Genomic DNA, 19,668 nt, shown 5'->3' with positions numbered 1-19,668 from the left:
TGGAAGGGAACTGGGCAAGCGGGCAGCCAAGGGACAAATCCCTCTGTCCCTGGTTAGGAAACAGGGACGTGTCTCCTTTATCATCAGCTTCCGGAATAGTCCACCATTGACATCTTGAGCCCAGGACTGTCTCCAGCTTGGGAAAGACTCCAAGCTCTTGGTGATATTGATTCATTCATTTATTTATTGAATGGTGGAGAGACAGAATTTCAGAGGCCATGCCCTCCTACGGGTCCTTGGGAGTTGAAGAGTTGATATTTGCAAGGCAAATGTTTGGGAGCCGTGCCCAGCACAGAGCAGGTCTAGGTTGTTGCTGTTTTGTGGTCCAAGCAGGTACATGCCTCAGTCTCCCCCGTGAGCTGGGGAGCCCCTGGGGAGCAGGTCTGTGGCCAACTTATCTCAGCATCAATCTGGAAGCCAAAAATATTTGCCAAACCGAATCCCACAAGTTGATCTGACTCATCTTCTGAAGCTCACCTTGGCTGTTGCTTCCTCTCAGAAGGCCCTCCTCACACCCCGGGCCAGCTGGGGGCCTCCTCTGCGTTTCCACAATCTGTGACTGATCGATCCCATCTCCACCCTCGTCTCACTATGCTGGCCTTTTCTGGTTACCCCGTCTCTCCATCTAGGCGGTGAGCCCCAGGAGGTACACGTCAGTGTCACCTGGAATCTCTCAAAACAGATTGCTGGGTCCCCCCACTCCCCACCTTTTGATTTGGCAGGTTTGGGTTGGGGCCCGAGAATTTGCATTTTTAACAAGTTCCCAGGTGCTACGGATGCTGCTGGCCCTGGGACCACGATGTGATTTCCACTTCCCACTGGGAAGTTTCAAACAATCCTGCTGCCCAGTGGTCCTCCTACCAGTGGGTCCAATTGTATAAGTTGGGCCCCAGGGGTGCCCGAGAACCAGGGCTTGAGAGAGACAGAGACTGAGGCAGGCAGGTGGGAGAGGAGGCTGGCCCAGCTCTAAGATGCCCGCTTAGTTTAAGCTGCTCTTGTCGCATCTGCTCAGGTGACCACGTGATCACACGCCACCCCAAGTAGCTGGGGTGTTTGGAGACACGAGTCTGGGTCAGTCTGTCTCTCCAGCCAGCCCCGAGAAGTCCCGAGTGTAGGCTGACGGTTCCCAGTGGTTCCGCCTCGCATGACCAGCGTTTCAGAGGCTGCTCCCTGGAGGGGCCTTCGCAATTCTGGAAAATTCCTCAGAGGTCACTGTGGGAAAGAGGGCTGAGCAGGGATTGTCGTCCCCGCCCCTCATCAGACCCACTCCCTGGAACCAGAGCAAGCAGTTCCCTTCGCATCTGTTTACAGAGCGGGACCTGACAAAGAGTCCTTTTTAGGAAAGATTCCATAGCTATGAGGGGGGAAAAAAAGTTGAAAACCTTGCAGTGCCTGGATATTTTTTTTTGTTTGTTTTAAGGAAAGGAATTTTTTTTACTTGGCTGGATATGTGACCTCGATTTTACCATCTTCCAAAGAGGTATGAGAGTCCCTGCCTCCTCCCCCTGGGTCCAGCCGCTCCTCTCGGGGTATAGAGGCATCACTCCTGGGGAACGTTTCCTGGAATATAGGGGCTGGCCTCTGCAGATGTGATTGGCTCATGGCTCTGGACGGGGAAGAGCCAGAGGGTGGGGTGGGATGAAAGGCCCACAGGATCCAAGGGGCGTGTGTGCCGAGTATGCCGTGTCCTGAAGGTGTATGTAGGTGGGAGTGAATACGGACGTGGTTTGTCTGTGTGGGTAGGTGTGTAGTGGGTGTGAGACATCAGGTTGGGGGTGAAAGCGGGTGGTCCTGGGGTCTTGTCCCCTCACAGCGGCCTCCCTGTATTCCTTCTTGGCTTCCTGCCTTCGTTCCCTCCTCCAAGACTTTTTAACCCCTCAGCCTCCCTGACGCTGAGAGGGTCTCCTTATTCTCAGGCCAGGTCCCCCTGTCCCTAGAGCACCCCTGTTCCCCAGGTCACCTTGGGTCTCCCTGATCCCCGTGGTCTTCCCTGCTCCACTCAGGGCCCCCTCGCCCCACCATCCAGGGAAACAGGGAGACCCCCACCCCAGTCTGCCCATTTCCCTGGGGTCTCCCTGTCTCCTAGAAGCCCCTGTCTACCAGCTCTCCACTCCAGATTGGTCTCCTGTCCCCTGAGGTCTCCTGTGTCCCCAGGGGCCTGTCTGCTACCCCCACCCCTCATCATCATGTCTCCTCACTTCCCTGGGGACCTCCCATCCGCCAGGCCTCCTGGCTGGGTGAGCCTCTCTTTCCCTGGGGTCTGCTTGGTGGCAGCTGCCCTGGCCTGACAGCAGCCTCCCCCAGGGGCTACCTGTATGCCGGGCTGGAGTTCGGTGCCGAGTGCTACTGTGGCCACAAGATCCAGGCGACGAACGTGAGCGAGGCGGAGTGTGACATGGACTGCAAGGGCGAGCGGGGCAGCGTGTGCGGTGGCGCCAATCGCCTCTCCGTCTACCGGCTGCAGCTGGCCCAGGAGTCAGCCCGCAGGTGTACGTGAGTCGGCCCCTGCCCCTCTCTGCCCTCCAGCCACATCCCTCACCCTCACCCGTCTTCCTCCTTAACAAGCAGCTAGAACCTGAGCTGGCCTGTCCTTCCTGGCTTTCTGAAAGCAGATTGTCTCTACTGATGATGACAATGATGATGACAGTGACAGCAAACACTTCATCATCTTCTAAGAGCACACCTACTCCTAACAGTGACCCTGGAAAGTGGCAGTTACTCACCTGCTCCCATTTTACAGATGGAGAAACTGGAGCTCGATGTCACATGAGCAGCAGAGGATTTAAGCCAACTCCAGAACTTATGTCCTTAACGCTCCTATAAAGAGAATTTAACCCTCGCTTGTCAATGCCTCAGTCTTGTTGGAAAAACTCTCCAGTTTCCAAACTGTTAGAGGGAAGGGGATGAACAGGAGAGGACAGGAGCCACCCCCACTTCTGTGGGTGTTGTCCCATTGTCCCATCTCTGGATGTTTAAGAAAAGTTAATATCTATTTATCAAGAATCCACTGTGTGCCGGGCCCTGTGCTGAGCCCCTACAGTCTTTTCAGGCAATTACCACTGTTAATTATCCCCAATTTACAGTGAGGAAACTGAGGCTTAATGAATTTAAGTAAGCCTGCCCAAGGTCACACAGTCCTGTGACCTTAAAGATGACCTTCAAACTTATAAGAAGAGCTAACAGCTTTGACGAAACATGAAAGGCTGAGGTTTGTCCTGCTTACTCTTCTGATACAGCCCCAAGGTACAAACAGGAACCCGCAGCTTCCCCTGCAACCTTTTGACTTCCCACATTTGAATGTGCCGAGGGATGCTAGAGAGATCTTGATAAAATGCAGATTCCGATTCAGCGGGTCGGGGTGAGATGCTGCGGTTCTAAGGCACTCCCAGGTGATGCTTGGCTGCTGCTCCACCGGCCACACTTTGAATACTAAGTCCTTAGACCTCAGTGGGGCGGACGAGGTCCGCCCACAATGTAGGCCTGCCCACCCAGCGGACTTGGCAGAACCTTCATGCCTGTCTGCGTGCAGAGCAAGGCCTCGTCCATGTGAATGTCATTGTTGATAGAAATTCACTTGCTTGCTTGACGATGTGTTCTGTTTCCCAAATCCCATGTCTTTGAAGCCCTGTTCAAGCTGCATTCTGCGGTAGGGTCAAGTGTGCCGCCGGCTTGCAAAGCAGCCGATTTCCACACCATCTACATCCCCGTCGTTGCCCTCAGTTCACCCCGGTCTGAAGGTCCGGCTGGCAGAGGGCGGGGAGGGTGTGTGAAATCCAGGCTGGATGACGTCCTCACAGCGAGTTTCTGGTTTGGACGATAGCGTGATGAGGTTTTCATTTGACGGCTGATTTATCTTCCCCAGGATTGATTTTTTATGCCAATATTTATGCTGTTTTGGTGGTGACTCTGACCATCTGAAGCGATGGGCTTAAAGTCATGTGTGTTTAGAGAGAAAGCTGCTATGGGTGATACTGAGCTAGATAACACGAGTTAGGCTGTGTATGTCAACAGCTGATATTAGCCGGACCTCCTTTTGGGCAACGTTCGGATTGCCTAGGTAATGTGAGCCTTCTCCTGTCTCTCCGTCTCTGTCTCTGTCCTTGTCTCTCTTCCTCTCTCTCTCTCAAACACACACACACACACACACACACACACGCTATTGAGATCACCTGGTATAATAACTCTCTCATGGACCATCGAAGACTTTTCAACCAGCTGAAACATATGTCTCAACACACAGCGAGACCACTAGACTCTGTTACAATCAGGTATGTTTTGCCCTTGTCGCAGTGGGAGGGCTGGCTGGGTGGTCGCCGCCGAGAAACCCCCGAGGCTGCAGGAATGCTGCGGTACCCCTCCGCTGGCCCACGTCTGTGGGGTGGTGTTTTGTTCCATCTGAGAAAGGAATCTTTGTATTTATGTCCAAGATGGGGAACACATTCTTTTCTACTGAGAGGGGGAGTCCTGGAGCCTCTAAGTCCACCCCAGTTGTTCTGAATCATCACTGGACAAGGTTTGAAGCTTTGGGCACCTTCAGCCGGAGACTCCAGAAGGAGATCTCAGCCTTACTAACCTCAAGGCTACTGTGGCTGAGGTGAGAATGGAGGCGGCCTGGACTAGGAGACACATGGTTGGCGATGTGTCTAACTGGGGCTCCTGGTGGGCTTTCTCTCATGATACATGGAGAGAGTGTGGGGACTGTTCATTGAACCAAAACGTTCGATGAGCTCCCCTGTGGGTTAGACATGGAGAGGACAATGGGGAATAAAGCACAGTCCCTGCCCTCAAGGAGATCACCATCTAATGGAGAGACAGACCCAAGATCTGTTTGAGTGTGGCGGTTCTACATAGGAGCCAAGAAAGCCACATTTGAGCTGAATCTCATTCTAAGGAGATTTCCAGGTGTAAGGGAGAGGCATTTATTAAGCCATGAGCAAAAATCCAGGGTCAGCAAAAGCTATGTTTTGAATGACCCGTTGGAAGCCCCTTCCTCACTGATGTTCCATTTCACAGCTTTAGAAACTGAGGCCCAGACAGCAGAAATGGCTAAACTGCACAGCCCTAGGGGATGCTCCACAAAGAAGGGCTGACTGATTAGGGCCTTGAAAGATGCATAGGGTTTTGCCTGGTTTAGAAGAGGAGGATATCTAGACTCAAGACAAATTATCAAAGGATGGGAAAGAAATCTAGGCAAAGGGAACAGAGTGTGCAAAAGCTGAGAGGTAATTTTAGGAGATGAAGGGAAGGCATGATTTTTCTAAGGCTGCAGTGCTTGTCAGGGACTGAGCATGCGCTGGAACCCAGGTCTCTGTCTCCTAGTTTGGGTGCTAACTCACTGCAGTGCTATGGACACTCTGACCTCTTGGATTGGATTCTGGGTTCCATTGCCTCTCCTTTGGGAGTTCTCCTTGGATCTAACCTACCTCCTTTCTTCCCCGACCCGTGATCTCTCTCTCTCTCTGCCCACTTCCTGACTCACAGCAATGCAGAATATCCAGTAGTCTTTGTTCTGACTCAGTGGCACCCTTGGCTCCCCATTCCTGAGATCTGATTTATACACAAATAAATCAGAAAGGGAGGCTCTCCAAGCCACTGGAACATGACACTAGCATGTGTGACATTAGGCAGGGCAGTGAGAAAACACTCCAGGAAACAGGTATGGTAGAAACCAGATTCCCTTTATAGGGTCGATAGTTCACATTAACACTGTGTCCTAATTTGTGTTTCCCTGAGCAGTGGCACAGATCTCTTAACAACTGTGAAGATCCAAAGGAGGCTTATTTTCCTTCAGGCACCACTCTGATGGGGCGGTCTGCCTTGCGTAGGGAGCCAGCCTACATGTTTCAGAGGTGATGGAATGCTCCTACGGTAGTGAGAGCATTAAAAGGTTGGCAGAGCAAATGTCTGCAGGCACCCTGCCATTCTTCCTTGACACAGACTCTCCGGCACATGGACTCTTTGCCCTCGTTACAAAGGAACCGAGAAATGGACTTCCTTCTTGGTTGGATTACATTTTTCACAGCAGTTTGCTGAATATATCAGCAAGTGTAGCTCTCCTCCCAGGGGCAAAGGCCTGCTGGTGATTTGAGAACATTATGGCTTTATAGGATGTTGCAAGGAATTTCATTTGCCTGAAAGAAGGTTCTTGCAAGATTTGCATTGCAACGTTCATTAGAACTACACATAAATATATATATATATATATATATATATATATATATATATATATATATATATATATATATATATATATATATATATACACACATATACATATATACGGGGGGTGGGGGAGAGGGAGAGAGAGCTTGGTCCTGTGGGTGGCTGTCCGTGGTGCTGACCATCCTCCAGTGCAGCCTCTGCCAGGGCTCAGCGCTTTTCCCTCTTGTTTTTTCTTTTATATCTTTGTGAAAGTATTATGAAGCTTACAATATCACTGGAAAAAAAAATCTTGACATCTGGGTCACAATTTACATAGGGAATTTTGCATACTGTTGTTAGTTCTGGCAACTTTTTTGTCTTTGGACCAAAAGTTAGAAGGGGAATTTTGTTCAGTACCTGTGCTTTGTGCTCAGTGATGCTCCATTTTAGCCACTTCTGCTGCGGGAAGCCTCCGATGATGATGGGGAGTCACACTGGGTGGATGGACCATGTCTAGCTCCTTCTCTGCCTGGCCTGGAAGCTTCTTCCTTTCCCTTGACAGATGCCTGGGATCCCTGAATTTTATGATTCATATGAGTCTTCATGAGTTCTGCTGTGTAGGGCCAACAAGATGAGAGCTGGAAAGTTTTTCTCCTTCTGCATCATGATGGGAGATAATTGGTTTGCTCTTCTCCCTGAACCAAAATCCAGGAAGGCTGTGGGAGCAATGTAGGTTTTGAAATCAGGCAGATATTATTTCTACCCCCAGCCCTTCCAGTTTCTTGCTGTGTTGATTTTGGTCAAGTCACTTATTCTGAGCCTCAAGTGCCTCATCTGTAAAATGAGGACCATTCCAACCTTTAAAGATTGCTATGACCACCGGGTGAAATAAAAGTGAGAAAACACATAGCACAGGGCCTATTATGGAGTGGTGGCAAAGCACCCTCCTTCCTAAAATGAAAACTCCTTGATTCACTCTGAGCAGCACCCAACTCGAGCTATTTGAATTTCCAGCAGCTCACAGGAGCCTTTGGTGATGGCTAAAAATAGCCGGTTTGAATTCTCCTCGGACAGGTAGGCTCTTTGTGTAATTCAATCTGTCTCTGATTGTAGGTAGCCATTAACAGCTCCCAGCTCACTGTCTTTCCTCCTCACTGGCATCTTTAATGCAGTGGAGCTTGGCCTAATTACCCAGGGGGTGGTGGCCTCTTTCAAACCAAGGAGAACTCTTCCACGCCTGCCTTTAAGCTGATGCCTGGTGGCATTTACCTCATTTTTGTGAAGCCCCAGAACAAAGAGATGATGGACTTCAGAGATACTTGCAGCTGGTTCCGGGCCATTTTTCATCTGCCCCCAGCAAAGAGAGCTGGTGAACAGCAGCTCTGCTCGCCTCTTGCTAGTAAAAACCCCTAGCTGTCGAGGTCATGCACTATCCCAGCTGGCCTGGCAATGAAGAGCTGACATTCTCAGAATATGGGGCACAGGCTTCTGTGATCCTTGGACCCCTACTATGGAGACTGAGAGGGTTTCTGGGAAATTCAGGTGGCTGGCACGGGCTCTCTGGAGCCCAACCATGTTAGGATTCAGCAGGCCTCCTGCAGAACAGCAGAGAGGTGGGAAACCAGAATGTGATGTCAAATAAGATTGGGGTCAGATCCCAACTCTGCTCCCTACTAGCTGTATGAGCTGGATAAGTGATCAAATCTTATTACATCTCAGGGTCTCCACCTGCAGAACAGGATAATAGTATTGCCTGCCTCTTAGGTTGTTGTGAGGATTAATTGAGATGCAATATATGTGACACACTTAGCACTAATTACATACAGTAAACAGCTGTCATTATCACCTTTGCTGCTACTCTTCAGCAAGGGTTGGTCATTAAGAAGATACTACTCAGGATTGCTGCTATTGGCCATAGGCTGTGTACTGCACAACTCCAGGGGGCACCATTTGCACAGACTACAGGCTGTCAAGAGCAGTGGCTAGGAACTCCATGCAGGATTTCCCTTGTGAATTAAGAATGCTCAAAGATCCAAGATAGTATGATTTGGGTTCCCCCAGATAGAAGGATGGGAGCTTTGGTTTACTTGAGAGGTGACCCCAGGATGCATCTCCAGGGGAGTGTAGAAGTGAGACAGAGAAGGAGCCAACACAAGCCCTGTACAATGCAGGTCACTACTGAGGACAGATGAAGCTTAATCCCACCAGGGAACCATGGGAGACAATGGAGAAGATGCTTCAGAGGTGTCTCACTGGAGGGGCAGGACGCTGCAGTATTTATCCACCAACGTTCACCCATCATTGGCTGAGAGTGTCATTAACTTACTGGCAAGTGCAGCCTGTCCCTCACAGGTCCTAGGTATTTACCGAAGGTCACTGTCAGCCTATACTGGGATGATGAGTACCAGGAGTGTATTAATGGGGCACTGAGAGTGTCTTCCACATAGGATCTGGCCACTCTTCACATATCATGAGCAAGTGATGGAGAAGGAGTGGGAAGAGAGATTGACTGAATCCTAGTAGGTCTCAGGCGCTGAAATGCCATTGTATGGACTTCCGTCCCAATTGTGCAGGGTAGAGATAATGATACCCATGTGTAGATAAGGAAACCAAGGCTCAGGAAGTGCAGACACCTGTCCAGGGACACACAGCTAAGTAAGTTGCTGACTCAGGTCTGTCTGAATTTAAAACCAATGCCCTTTCTCCTGGGCATGGGAGACTTTTGCAAACAGGAAGGCATCTGCCTACTGCTATGGAAGTCCAAAATTCTTTGTATCACAGGAGAGTCTTAGGAAGGTCAAAGGATTGAGGATGACCACTTTCTTTGTTGTTATTTTCAGATGTAAGAGACAAAAGAGCCTCTTATCACTGGTGGGGAGAACCAGTGACCCATTTCACAGATGAAGTAAATGAGGGTAGCAGAAGGGTTCAATGTCTTGGTCACTATGCATATTCTCAGTGTTCCAATCACCAAGTCATCAGTGGAGAGCAACCTGCAGAGAGAGGTGGCCTCCAGAGCTCTCTCCAGATCCCTGGGAGTCCAGCCTTTCCACTGGCCATCACAAATCCCTTTGTGAATCCACATGGCTTCCCCACTCCAAAAGCAGAATGGGCAAAACTGTAGGAAGACCTCACATCCAGCAGGTTAACTGCCCCTGGAACTAACTTTCCAAACCTGTTCCCCTGCCCATCCCCATCCCCAGTGCACACCTTGACCAAGCAGAGACTTACAGCAGAAGCTTCTGTTCCCTCGCTGGCCCTTTAAGTTCTGAAACCCTCACCTTACTTGGTATTCAGGGCATTCAGCTCAGATCTGCTCTCTAAGCTGGGAGGGTCAGGGACTCATTAGCAGATGCTTAAATGTCAGAGGGAGAACTGTCTCAGCAGAGCTAGGCTTATAGAGTCTGCCTTCCTCTTCCTACCCTTGCAGTCTGGCCCCCTGGCATCCAGGAAGGCAGGAGAAAATCACTTGGGGAGATGCCAGGGTAGGAATTCAGCCTCCTCCAAGGAGACAGATTCACGGACCTGAAAGGGATTATAGCATCGTCCCTTGAATAGGGTCCTGGTGAGGAAGGGGCAGGTTACCAATCTGAATATAGTTCTGGAGACTCAGGGTCAAGGTCTGGGCATTTTTAGGTGCTTAAAGGGAATCAGACTCCAGTGTGGAGAGACCCCAGAGTGAGAGCCCTGACTTTGTGAATGATTCGTGGTCAAAGTGGAGTGAATATTAACGGCAAAGGAGGGAGAATAGATGTCACAGTGTTTTGAAAATGTTCAAACAGGGCTTGGGGATGGTTTCTTAAAGAGGGGTAGCTCAGAGGGTGAGAGGACTCGGAGCTCAGATGTCCTCGGGTTGGAATCCAGGCACTGCTACTTGTCAGCTGTGTGGCCTTGGGCAAGTCACTTCCCTCTCTGAGCCTCTGTTTTCCCTTCTGTATGATGGGGAGAATGGGACCTACGTTGTTGGGATTAGGAGGATAAAGCATATCAAGTGTTGACCCAGCACCTGGCACACAGAGAACGTTCAGCAAGATCATCAAGAGTGGAAAGATCTCAGGGGGAGGGTATAGCTCAGTGGTAGAGTGTGTGCTTAGCATGCACAAGGTCCTGGGTTCAATCCCCAGTACCTCCATTAAGAAAAAAAAATTGTCCCTTGAAACAAGAGTGGAAAGATCTCAGACTTAGATTCCAGTCTCAGCTCTGCTTCTTATACGTTGGGTGACTTGTGTCAAATGGTTTCAGCCCTCTGAGCCTGGAGTTTCCCCATCTGTAAAAATGGGGATCCTCATACTGCCAGAGAGATGCAGGAGTTCAACAAGGCTGCAGGTGTGAATGGCTCAGCCTAGTTCCCGGCTGATAGCACTTGAGCAGTAAACGGCAGCTATAATGATAACAATGATATCATGATATGACTATAAGCATCTGATCTTCAGAGTAGCATTATTATTATCGGAAGGAGCATGGACTTTGGAGATGGAGTGACCTGTTTGACAACTTTGTGACACTGGAAGCCAGAGAGCCTCCCTGACCCTCGGTTGTCTCATCTGTCCAGTGGGGGTAGCCATGGCATGTCCCACACGTGGCTGCAAACTTTCAATGGCTTTAAAGCACCCAGCTTGGAGCCTGGCATCAATAGGGGTTCAGTAAACGCTAGTGGAGTCTAAAGAGAGAAGGCGAGTCTCCTTATTTCTGAGAGCAAGGTCAGCCTGTCTTTGTACCCTGAGCTGACTTGGCATCCAACTAACTGAGCTTTCTGGTTAAGTGAGGGTTCGTCCACACTGCTTCCAGCCTCCCACCTCGTTGCTCTAAATCTTTAGCTTAACATCTGACTCCCCTCCCTATCCTCACCTCGTACACTATGTTCTCTGAGCATCATTAAATCTCCCTTAGGGTGACTGCACCCCTGGCCACAGGATGGGAGACTGTCCCCACAGGACACTGTGGCATTTGGGGCATGACAGCTCCTCACTTAGGGGGTGGAGGGCTGTTCTGTACAGAAGGGGATCTGCATAGTTTAACTCCCTCCCTATCATTGATATGTGGGGAAACTGAGGCCTGGAGGACCACAGCACCCAGCAGCATCACCGCCACCACTCTCACCAGCCTGGAGTGAGCGATGGGGGAACGCGGCGGAGATGGCACTGAACTGTGTGAGCCTGCGGCATGCTCTGGAAATGAGCCATTTCACCCAATTCCAGATATGTTCTCAGCTTGCTAGATTTGCCTCCACCGTGAACAACCTCAGGCTACTGGGTGCCAGGTGGTAGAGATAATCACTAGGGTGCCTCTGACAGCTGAAATTTAGAATTCTCATTCCTAGACTCCCTCCCCCTCCTCCGCCATCCTTCATATGCTTTTCTCTGCACTTAAATATAGATATACACATATAGGCTTAAAAGGGGGTTTTACACAATAGATAGACCCAGATTCAGGCATAAATGGAGGTATATGATTCTTGCAATTTGCTTCACTTTTCCCCAAGGGTTAGCCTTGTGTTTCTGAGATAATCCTTAGCACCTTTTTGCTAACGCTGGGTCCTTAGTATTGTCACATAACCCGCCTCTTTCTGAGCCCTGTTTCTCTCACCCATAAAATAAGAGTTTACTATGGACCTCGCAGAGTTCCCAAGATGGTAAAATGAGATGATGGTTGTAAAGTTCTCAGAGGGGTGAATCACACATAGTAGGGATTCCATAAATGGCACCTAATATTGTGCCCCTGGTTTTGAGTCACTGCACCAGCAGTGTCCTTGGTTTTATGTGAAATCTGTGCTTCTAGAAAAGTACGTACAACTCAAATTTGAGAACGATGGAACCCATTTTTAAATGGGCATCATGAGCCTTTCAGTAAGTTTGACAGGGGCCACTATTAAGAAAACTTTTAAATTGAAATATAGTTGAATTACAATATTATACTAGTATCAGGGGTACAAAATAGTAATTTAATATTTTTATAAATTATACTCCATACCAAGTTATTATGAAACATTGACTATGTGCTGTGCATTACATCCTGGTAAATGATTTATTTTATACCTACTAGTTTTTATAGCTCTTAATCCCCTTCACCTATTTAGCCCCTCCCCCAGCCCCTCCCCTCTGGTAACCACAAGTTACCTGTGTATCTGTGTACCTCTGTATCTGTGAGTCTGTTTGTGTTTTTCTGGATTTGTTCGTTTGTTTCATTTTTTTTTATTTCACATATAAGTGAAAACATAAAGCATTTATTTTTAATTTGTCTTTATTGCATTAAAAATGCATATACACTGCCAAAAAAGTTAGCAAAGAGTTTTACACAAAGATGGAAATAAAAATTACCTATAATCTTATCAGTCAGAATTCTCCAGAGAAGCAGAAGGCTATACAGTAGCTATGTTAAGAGACTTATTTCAGGAATTGGCTCACACAATCGTGGAGGCTGGCAAGACTGATACCCATAGACAGAATTCCTTCTTCTCCGGGAAACCTTGTTTTCTTCCTTTCTTATCCCTTCAACTGATTGGATGCAGCCCACCCACATTTTAGAGGGAAATCCCTTTTAAGCCTCCTTAAGGTCAACTAACTACTCATGTTAATCCCACCTACCAAAAAACCTCCCCTGCAACACTTAGACCGATGTCTGACCAAGCAACTGGGCACCACAGCCTCGCCAGGTTGACACAAAACTTCACCATCACACCTACTATTCTGAAAGAACCATGGTTGTTAACATATTAGTTTATGTCCCTCTAGAGATTTATATTGAGAGGTAATTTGTGTACAAAATTAATATTTTATAATATGTGGCATTTCATATTCTCAGTTTTTATTTAACATTGTACCTTGACCATGTCTTCATCTTCTCTAAAGTAACCTTTCACATCATTATTTTTGGTTTTTGGTGGGGGAGGGAGTAATTAGGTTTATTTATTTATTTTTAATGGAGGTGCTGGGGATCGAACCCAGGACCTTGTGCATGCGAAGCACATGCTCTACCACTGAGCTACACCCTCCCCGCTCATCATTATTTTTGATGGGGCATAGAAATGCATTGTGTTGCCATTCAGTACTTGTATTTGTCCAGTATTTCACTGTTGGGCACTGAGGTTTTTCCCAGTCTTTCACGTGTTAATTTAAATAAATGCTGCAATGAGCATCCTTACTGATAAATCTTTGTGTGATAAATCTGTACTGGATGAAAACGGTACCCACCCAAATCCTCTTTCTCATCAATGGCTCACATCTGCCCCCTTGTCAAAAAATGACCCCTGGCCCAACAGCCTCTCCTAGGAAATTATGTCCCACAGCCAGCAATTGACAGACATTGGGGAGGGAGGCACACAGGACCAAGGTGGGGCCCTTTCCTTAAAGTGGGACCAACTCTGTGGTGCAATTTACCCTCCAGGCTGCAGGTGGGACCCAGCCAAGGTCATGTGCTTACTTGGCTCCTCCCCTGCCCGGTCCTGCTCCCTGCCCCCTTCTCCTGAGAGCGTGCCCTCAGCAGAACACCATCTCTCATTCTGCTTCAAGTAAACCCAGCTTAAGACAGTATCACTGAATATTGTTTTGAGGGTGACTTCTATTGAAGAGATAACAATGGCCTCCAAATTTTCTATTGCGTAGCTGGGCTGTTTCCAGGTTAGGTTTTCTTAAAGGGAATCCCTCCGATGAATCAGTTACTTGTAGCACTGGGTGGGCAGAGATTCCTGAGGCCCAGGGTTTTTTCCCTGAGCCCAGGATGATGGGAAGGAGGGGTATCCCAGTGCTTGGGGAAGAGCAGGAGTGCCCTGGACCCTTTTCTTCCCTGCGTCTTCAAATGCCCCAGCCCTCTCCTGATGAAATCACGAAAATCCTCCGGGGCATCTATCATTTCCCTAAATGGGGAGCTGCTCAGGTATGAGGAAGTGAGACAAAGGAATTCGGACAAAGCAAAGGGGATTATGTGGTCCAGCAAGAACATCTCAGTGGCCTGGATTCTTGGAATTATGTAGCTCATGAGTCTCTACTGTGTGACCTTGGGCAAGTCTCTTGCCTTCTCTGGGCTTCAGTTTATAAGTGCTTCCTTCAGAAGGCAGTTCTCCCAGCCTACATCTGACTATTTGTCTTCCCTCTGGCTCTCCAGATGGAAGTGCGGTCTTCCGAGGCTGCTTCCGCCGGCCCGACAACCTCTCCCTGGCCTTGCCGGTGACGGCCGCCATGCCCAACATGTCCGTGGACAAGTGTGTGGATCTCTGTACGGAGAAGGTGAGCCCAGTTCTGCTCACAGAACTCTGGGGAGAGCAGTGTGGAACAGCTGGAAGAATGGAATGCTTGGCTGGAGAAGCCCCCCCCTCCACCGGGATGAGGGAGTTCATTACTGTGATCTGTGGCGGGGGAGAGGAATGTGACCGTTTCATGTGGATCCAAAGGGTAGGGGTCCATTTCTTTCCCTCCAAGGAAGTGTGTTTGTTCTAATAGTGGGGACTGCTCAAGAATGAGGGTGACATGTGAACCTAGAAGCGTGAGTAGAAGATTGCCAGGTAAAGGCAAGGACAGCCCCACCTTGGGGTAGAGTGAGTTCTCCATCACTGGAGGCAGGCAAGTGGAGGATGGGCAGGTGTGGCATCCAGAACTGTGGGCATTGGATAGCTGTTTGCCTGGATGATCCAACTGGATAGTCCTGTCTCAGCCTGAGACCCTTGATGGCTGACTGTTCATCCTTCCTCCCTAGCCAGACAGGGAAATACACAAGAGTGGACACTGTGCCTAAAATATTTTGTGACCACCCCAGTACCCAGCACAGAGCTAGGCACATCGGTGGCATTCAGCGATGTCTGAGGAGCTCCATTCTTCACTCATGATGCGCTAATTACATGAGGGTCCAAAGGAGAACCATCCCTCCCACCACCACAGGAAGGTGGTTGCCCATTTCATTGACAAACTCATCTAATATTTGATGTGAACCGCCTTTGTTCCAGTCTCCTGTCTTCAGTGCTAGGGGTGCAAAGTCAACAGGACATGGTCTTTGTCCTCAGTGATGCTGGCATTTGCCTGTTTTGTGGCTCTTCCTGGCTGCTCAGCCTGCACCCCGACCCCTGAGTGCCCCCACCTACTCTGACTCATCCTGCTTGACTCTTTCTTTCATCAAGGGTCCAAATTCATGAAGCACCTCTCAGGAAGACCGAGAGGCAGCACCACCGAGGCTACTGTTACTAAGCAGTCCTCTGTCCCACGGGTCACACAGTTTACCTCTCACAACAAGGCTAGGCAATGGGAGTTTTCATCCCCATTTCACAGACGACAAAACCAAGGCTCAGACAGGTGAAGTCACTTGCTCAAGCTCACAGCACAAGCAAGGAGCGGGACTGGGGCCGACAGCAAATCCATGCTCTCGATTTCTGAGCTACCCCAGAGACCACACAGAGAGGGCCCCACAAGCCATTCAGGGGCAGCCAGGCAACTTCAAGTTACCCAGCACTTCCCGGGTGCTTGCTCTGTTCCCAGGAGGCATCCTGGAAGGTCAGGGGCAGAGTTCGCAAGATTAAAGGAGGTTTGATCATCTTTTTTGGTCCAGCTTTTTCTCTTGGGCTGGAATCCCCCTCTCCTATGGCGTCCCCGCCAGATGGACATTCCTCTTTCCTGGGGGTCCTGGAGGAACCTACAGATCAGCTGGAGGTGGGGGAACAAACGTGGGAGACAGTGAGGTGACAAGATCAACCAGTGTGAAACAGGGTCCAACTGTACACAGGACTGAGGGAAGCAAAGATGCGTGTGTGGGTGGGGATGCTACAGGAAGAACCCACTGCAAAACTCCCTCTACTAGTTTCCTCTAATCGCCTTGGGGATCACAGGAGGAAAATTGAGAGGATTAAGTAGACAGGCATACAGAGCTCCTTGTGCCAAGTGGTGGAGATTTAGGGTGTCAGAGGGGGCTTCAGTGTGTGTGACCTGCTACAAAATGCCATCAGTCACAGCCCAGGCCGACCCACCTGCATAGCAGCATCTCTCTGCTCCGCTCCGTGCTGCAGTTCACATTTGACATCCGTTAGAAAGAAGCCAGACCCACCACGGTAAATCTCAGATCCAGCCCCAAAGGTGTGACCTTGGTTTGTGACCAGATTATCCCTGGCCCAGCTACCAGGGAGAATTCAGGTCCAGGAGCCTGAGTAGAAGCAAATTGGACAAAGGACAGTCCATTGCCCTGCAAATCTCAGGTCTGCCTCCTCCCACTTAGCTCTTCCATAGAACGAACAAAGCGATTAGAAGCAGCTCTCCCAGCAAAGACTGTGGCTACCCCGAAGTACCAACATCTTCTTTGGCTTAAAAGAATGGATTCAGACAGCTTTTCCCAAGGCAGGGGCTCCACATCACTGTCAGACCCAGAGGATTTATTATGGTATAATGCATGGCTGTGAGAACAACATTTCTTTTTCAGTTTTCTTTCAAGTCCTCCAGGACAAAGTTGCTTCTCAGTGCTAAAGTGTCTTTAACACCTCTCTCCCCTCAACTAATCTCTCTTTTGCAGGAAAAAAAGGAGTCGACCTCCAGGCTCAGAGTCTTGGCAGGCAGAGTGCCTAGTTAAGAATGTCATCCCATTGTTTTGTTTCCATAGTATTGGGGTTTATAGCATAGAAATGTGGAGAAATGCTGCTGCTTCTCCAGCACTACTTGCCGGAGTGATGTAAAGCTTCCTTTGAAATTTGAGTTTCAGAAACTTCACTGACACATGAAAGAAACAAGTTAATAAATCATAGTACAGGCAAACAAAAAGGAACCTGGTAATTACATGAGGTGATGGGTGTGTTAAGTCGCTTGTGGTGGTCATTTCACAATGTGGACATAGATCAAAATCTCAAGGTGTACACCTTAAATAGATGCAATTTTTACTTGTCAATTATACTTCAAGAAAGCTGGAAAATATAAAAGTACAAGAGGTATACAGATAGGGAAAAAATCATAAAAGTGGGGTTTGCTAGTGATGTCTGGGGGCCCTGGAGCCGGGGAGAGTGATGGAGAATGCAAATACGGTTCTGCATCCCAAGCTGGGCTGTCCAGGGATTTGGTGGTTTTCTTCCCTTTCTCCTCCCATCTCATCCCCAGGAGTACCCACTGGCGGCCCTTGCGGGCACCGCCTGCCACTGTGGGTTCCCCACCACGCGATTCCCCCTCCATGAGAGAGAGGACGAACAGCTCTGTGCCCAGAAGTGCAGCGCGGAGGAGTTTGAGAGCTGTGGGACTCCCAGCTACTTCATCGTGTACCAGACGCAGGTCCAGGGTAAGCCAGCAGCCCCCCTACCACCCAATCCAGCAGACCCCCAGGAGCTCTCTCAATGGGCTCTCTCTCCCAGAGATGCTCCAGCGAGCCCATTCCATCCAGCCTGTCGGCAAGAGAACTGTGCAGGGCAGAGGGCAGAGGGCAGAGGCAGGGCTGGTGCACTCAGCCAGGCTTAGAGATCCTGGATGCGAAACAGAGGGCGGGTCCCAGGCAAGGAGGGTGGTTCTGAGGACCTTCACCTGTACCTCTCCTACTGAGGACCCCCTTGGTGGCTCTTGCTATAATGGAAGCAGTGAGATTGAGGGGGAAGACATCTGAGCTGGCAGTGGGGGACTTGGGTCTCCAGCACACGCTGCATGATCCTGGGTGAGCCATTTCTCCTTTCCGTGCCTCAGTTTCCCCATCTGTAAAATGAAGCTGTAGAGTGTTGGCCTTCCAATTCTAGGATTCCATAAATGTATCCATCAATTTTTCTTCTCTTTCTCCACCTTTCCACTTTCAGCCTTTTTCCTTTGCTAGTGGAACCCACAGTTAACGCTTATATCCTCTTCTATCTCTTGGGGCTACCAGATTGTGATGAAGGCGGTGGTGAGGGTGGTATTCAGGGTCTCTCAGGGACTTTCTTTGTGCCAGACCCAGGGTTTAGTCCTTCACGTGCATTTTCTCACTGCCTCCCCTTGGCTTTCCTATGAGGTGGGAACAATCATTATGCCTACTTTACAGGTAGAGAAACTGAGTCTCAAAATAGATAAAGGACTTGCCTGAGGTCATGCTGTTTATAAAATTTCTAGATAAAAATCTCTTCTCCCGATGGAGGCATCATGAAGGGTGTGGCACTGGGAGAGGTGACTTGCTGGGGTGCTCAGCCCAAAGGAAAACCCTGACGGATTATCCCAATACCTGAAGACACTGTCCACCTTCTAAGCACCAGTCCTGTGCCAAGCCCCATCTCATTTAATGATGTCAAGCTCACAGTGAGCCTATGATTGAGGCAGTGTCACCCGCATTTTACAAATGGGAGAACCAAGACTCAGAGAACTGGCCGTAGTCACGTATCTACGAGAGTCTTTTCTCACGGTGAAAGGAACACTCCCCACACACTCTGAAGCCTGGAGATCCAACAAAACACCATTGAGCTAGACTGCCTCTTCGTCTTCCAGGAACCAGGCCACCATGTACAGTTGGGCAGGTTGAGCACTGCACAGGCACAAACTATAGGAAACTTGGCATGCACTCTGGACGACAGCGCATCTGCCTGGAGGAAGGGGAGGGTAGCTTTCTCTGATTTGTAAGAGCTAAGTGGCAGCCCCACTGATAGCTTGTCCCCTGTTTCACATGACGGGGTACCAGTGGTGGCCAACTTCGGCTGCTGCCATGACAGCTGAATCCTGCTAAGAGCCCAGCGAGCAGGAATCTGTTTAGCAAGGGCGACCGTTGGCTTTATTTACACTCCAGCGAGGAAGGATGAGTGTTTGTTAGTTTTCGGGAAGTGCTGGTTAGTCTGTGCAGAACTGTGCTGCCCCAGCTTGGGGGCAGGGTCATGCACAGATTGATTCTCGCATGGCCATGAGCATGGCTTTGATGTGGACAGAACACACGCCGGAGCCTTTTCGATAGCAGATAACGAGCCCCTGACTGATGGGTCTGCTCATCCCCAGTGCCCAGCCCCAGGCTATTATTGCTCTTCCATTTCCCGGGTCCCGCTTGCAGGCCGCTCACACTGGGGAGGTTGGAGAGTCATGTGGCTCATGAGGCTGCCGAGAGCCTGGGCCACCATGGCTGCTGTTTACTGAGCACTTGCTGTGTACCAGCTACTGTCTAAGCTCTTCAGACTGAATTATCTCATCTAACCCTCACAACAGTCCAATGGCATAGGTGGTTATTATTACCATTTTACAAACGGGGCCACTTGGCACAGAGAGGTTGGGTAGCTCAGCCAGAGTCACACAGCTAGACAGTGCAGAGCTGGGATTCAGATCTAGGGAATCTGGGTCCCAACCCTTCACTCTTAATCTCAGCTCCTCAACATACACCGCAAATACCTCACTCATATTATGCATTTAATCCTGTAAGGTTTACTAGCTCCACTTTACAGGTGAGGAAACTGAGGCTCAGAGAGGTGGAGAGCCTTGTTCAGTGTCACACAGCGAGGCCATGCTAATCCAGGATGGAACCCCGGGTCTGTCTGATTCCTAACCTATGTACAATACTGCCTTCAGCATCCGCTTTGATTTATGGAGGTTAAGGACCAAATAAACTTCCTTTTTAGTGCCCAAAACAACAACCTTTACCTCG

General features: G+C 49.4%; 1 protein-coding gene and 2 non-coding genes across 4 annotated transcripts in view; 2 read left to right on the top strand and 1 right to left on the bottom strand.

Moving 5' to 3' along the window:
* WSCD2 (WSC domain containing 2) overlaps positions 1-19,668 on the top strand; it is an 85,524-nt gene that overhangs the window by 53,564 nt on the left and 12,292 nt on the right. Inside the window, exons 4-6 of one of the 2 annotated variants that reach the window (XM_010963537.3) lie at positions 2,305-2,489; positions 14,242-14,363; positions 17,199-17,373. In XM_010963537.3, the coding sequence (XP_010961839.1) occupies positions 2,305-2,489; positions 14,242-14,363; positions 17,199-17,373 (482 nt within the window). The remainder of the gene's footprint in view (positions 1-2,304; positions 2,490-14,241; positions 14,364-17,198; positions 17,374-19,668) is intronic. The other variant, XM_074356052.1, reaches the window with a different exon arrangement.
* On the top strand, positions 10,201-10,273 carry TRNAA-AGC (transfer RNA alanine (anticodon AGC)). The gene has a single exon. It is a non-coding gene; the product is annotated as a tRNA-Ala (tRNA).
* On the bottom strand, positions 13,061-13,133 carry TRNAA-CGC (transfer RNA alanine (anticodon CGC)). Its single transcript has one exon. It is a non-coding gene; the product is annotated as a tRNA-Ala (tRNA).

The sequence above is a fragment of the Camelus bactrianus genome, chromosome 32, assembly GCF_048773025.1.
Source record: "Camelus bactrianus isolate YW-2024 breed Bactrian camel chromosome 32, ASM4877302v1, whole genome shotgun sequence".
Lineage (NCBI taxonomy): Eukaryota > Metazoa > Chordata > Mammalia > Artiodactyla > Camelidae > Camelus > Camelus bactrianus.
The sequence above is the reverse complement of the archived record's forward strand: the minus strand, read 5'-3'. Positions and strand labels throughout refer to the sequence as shown.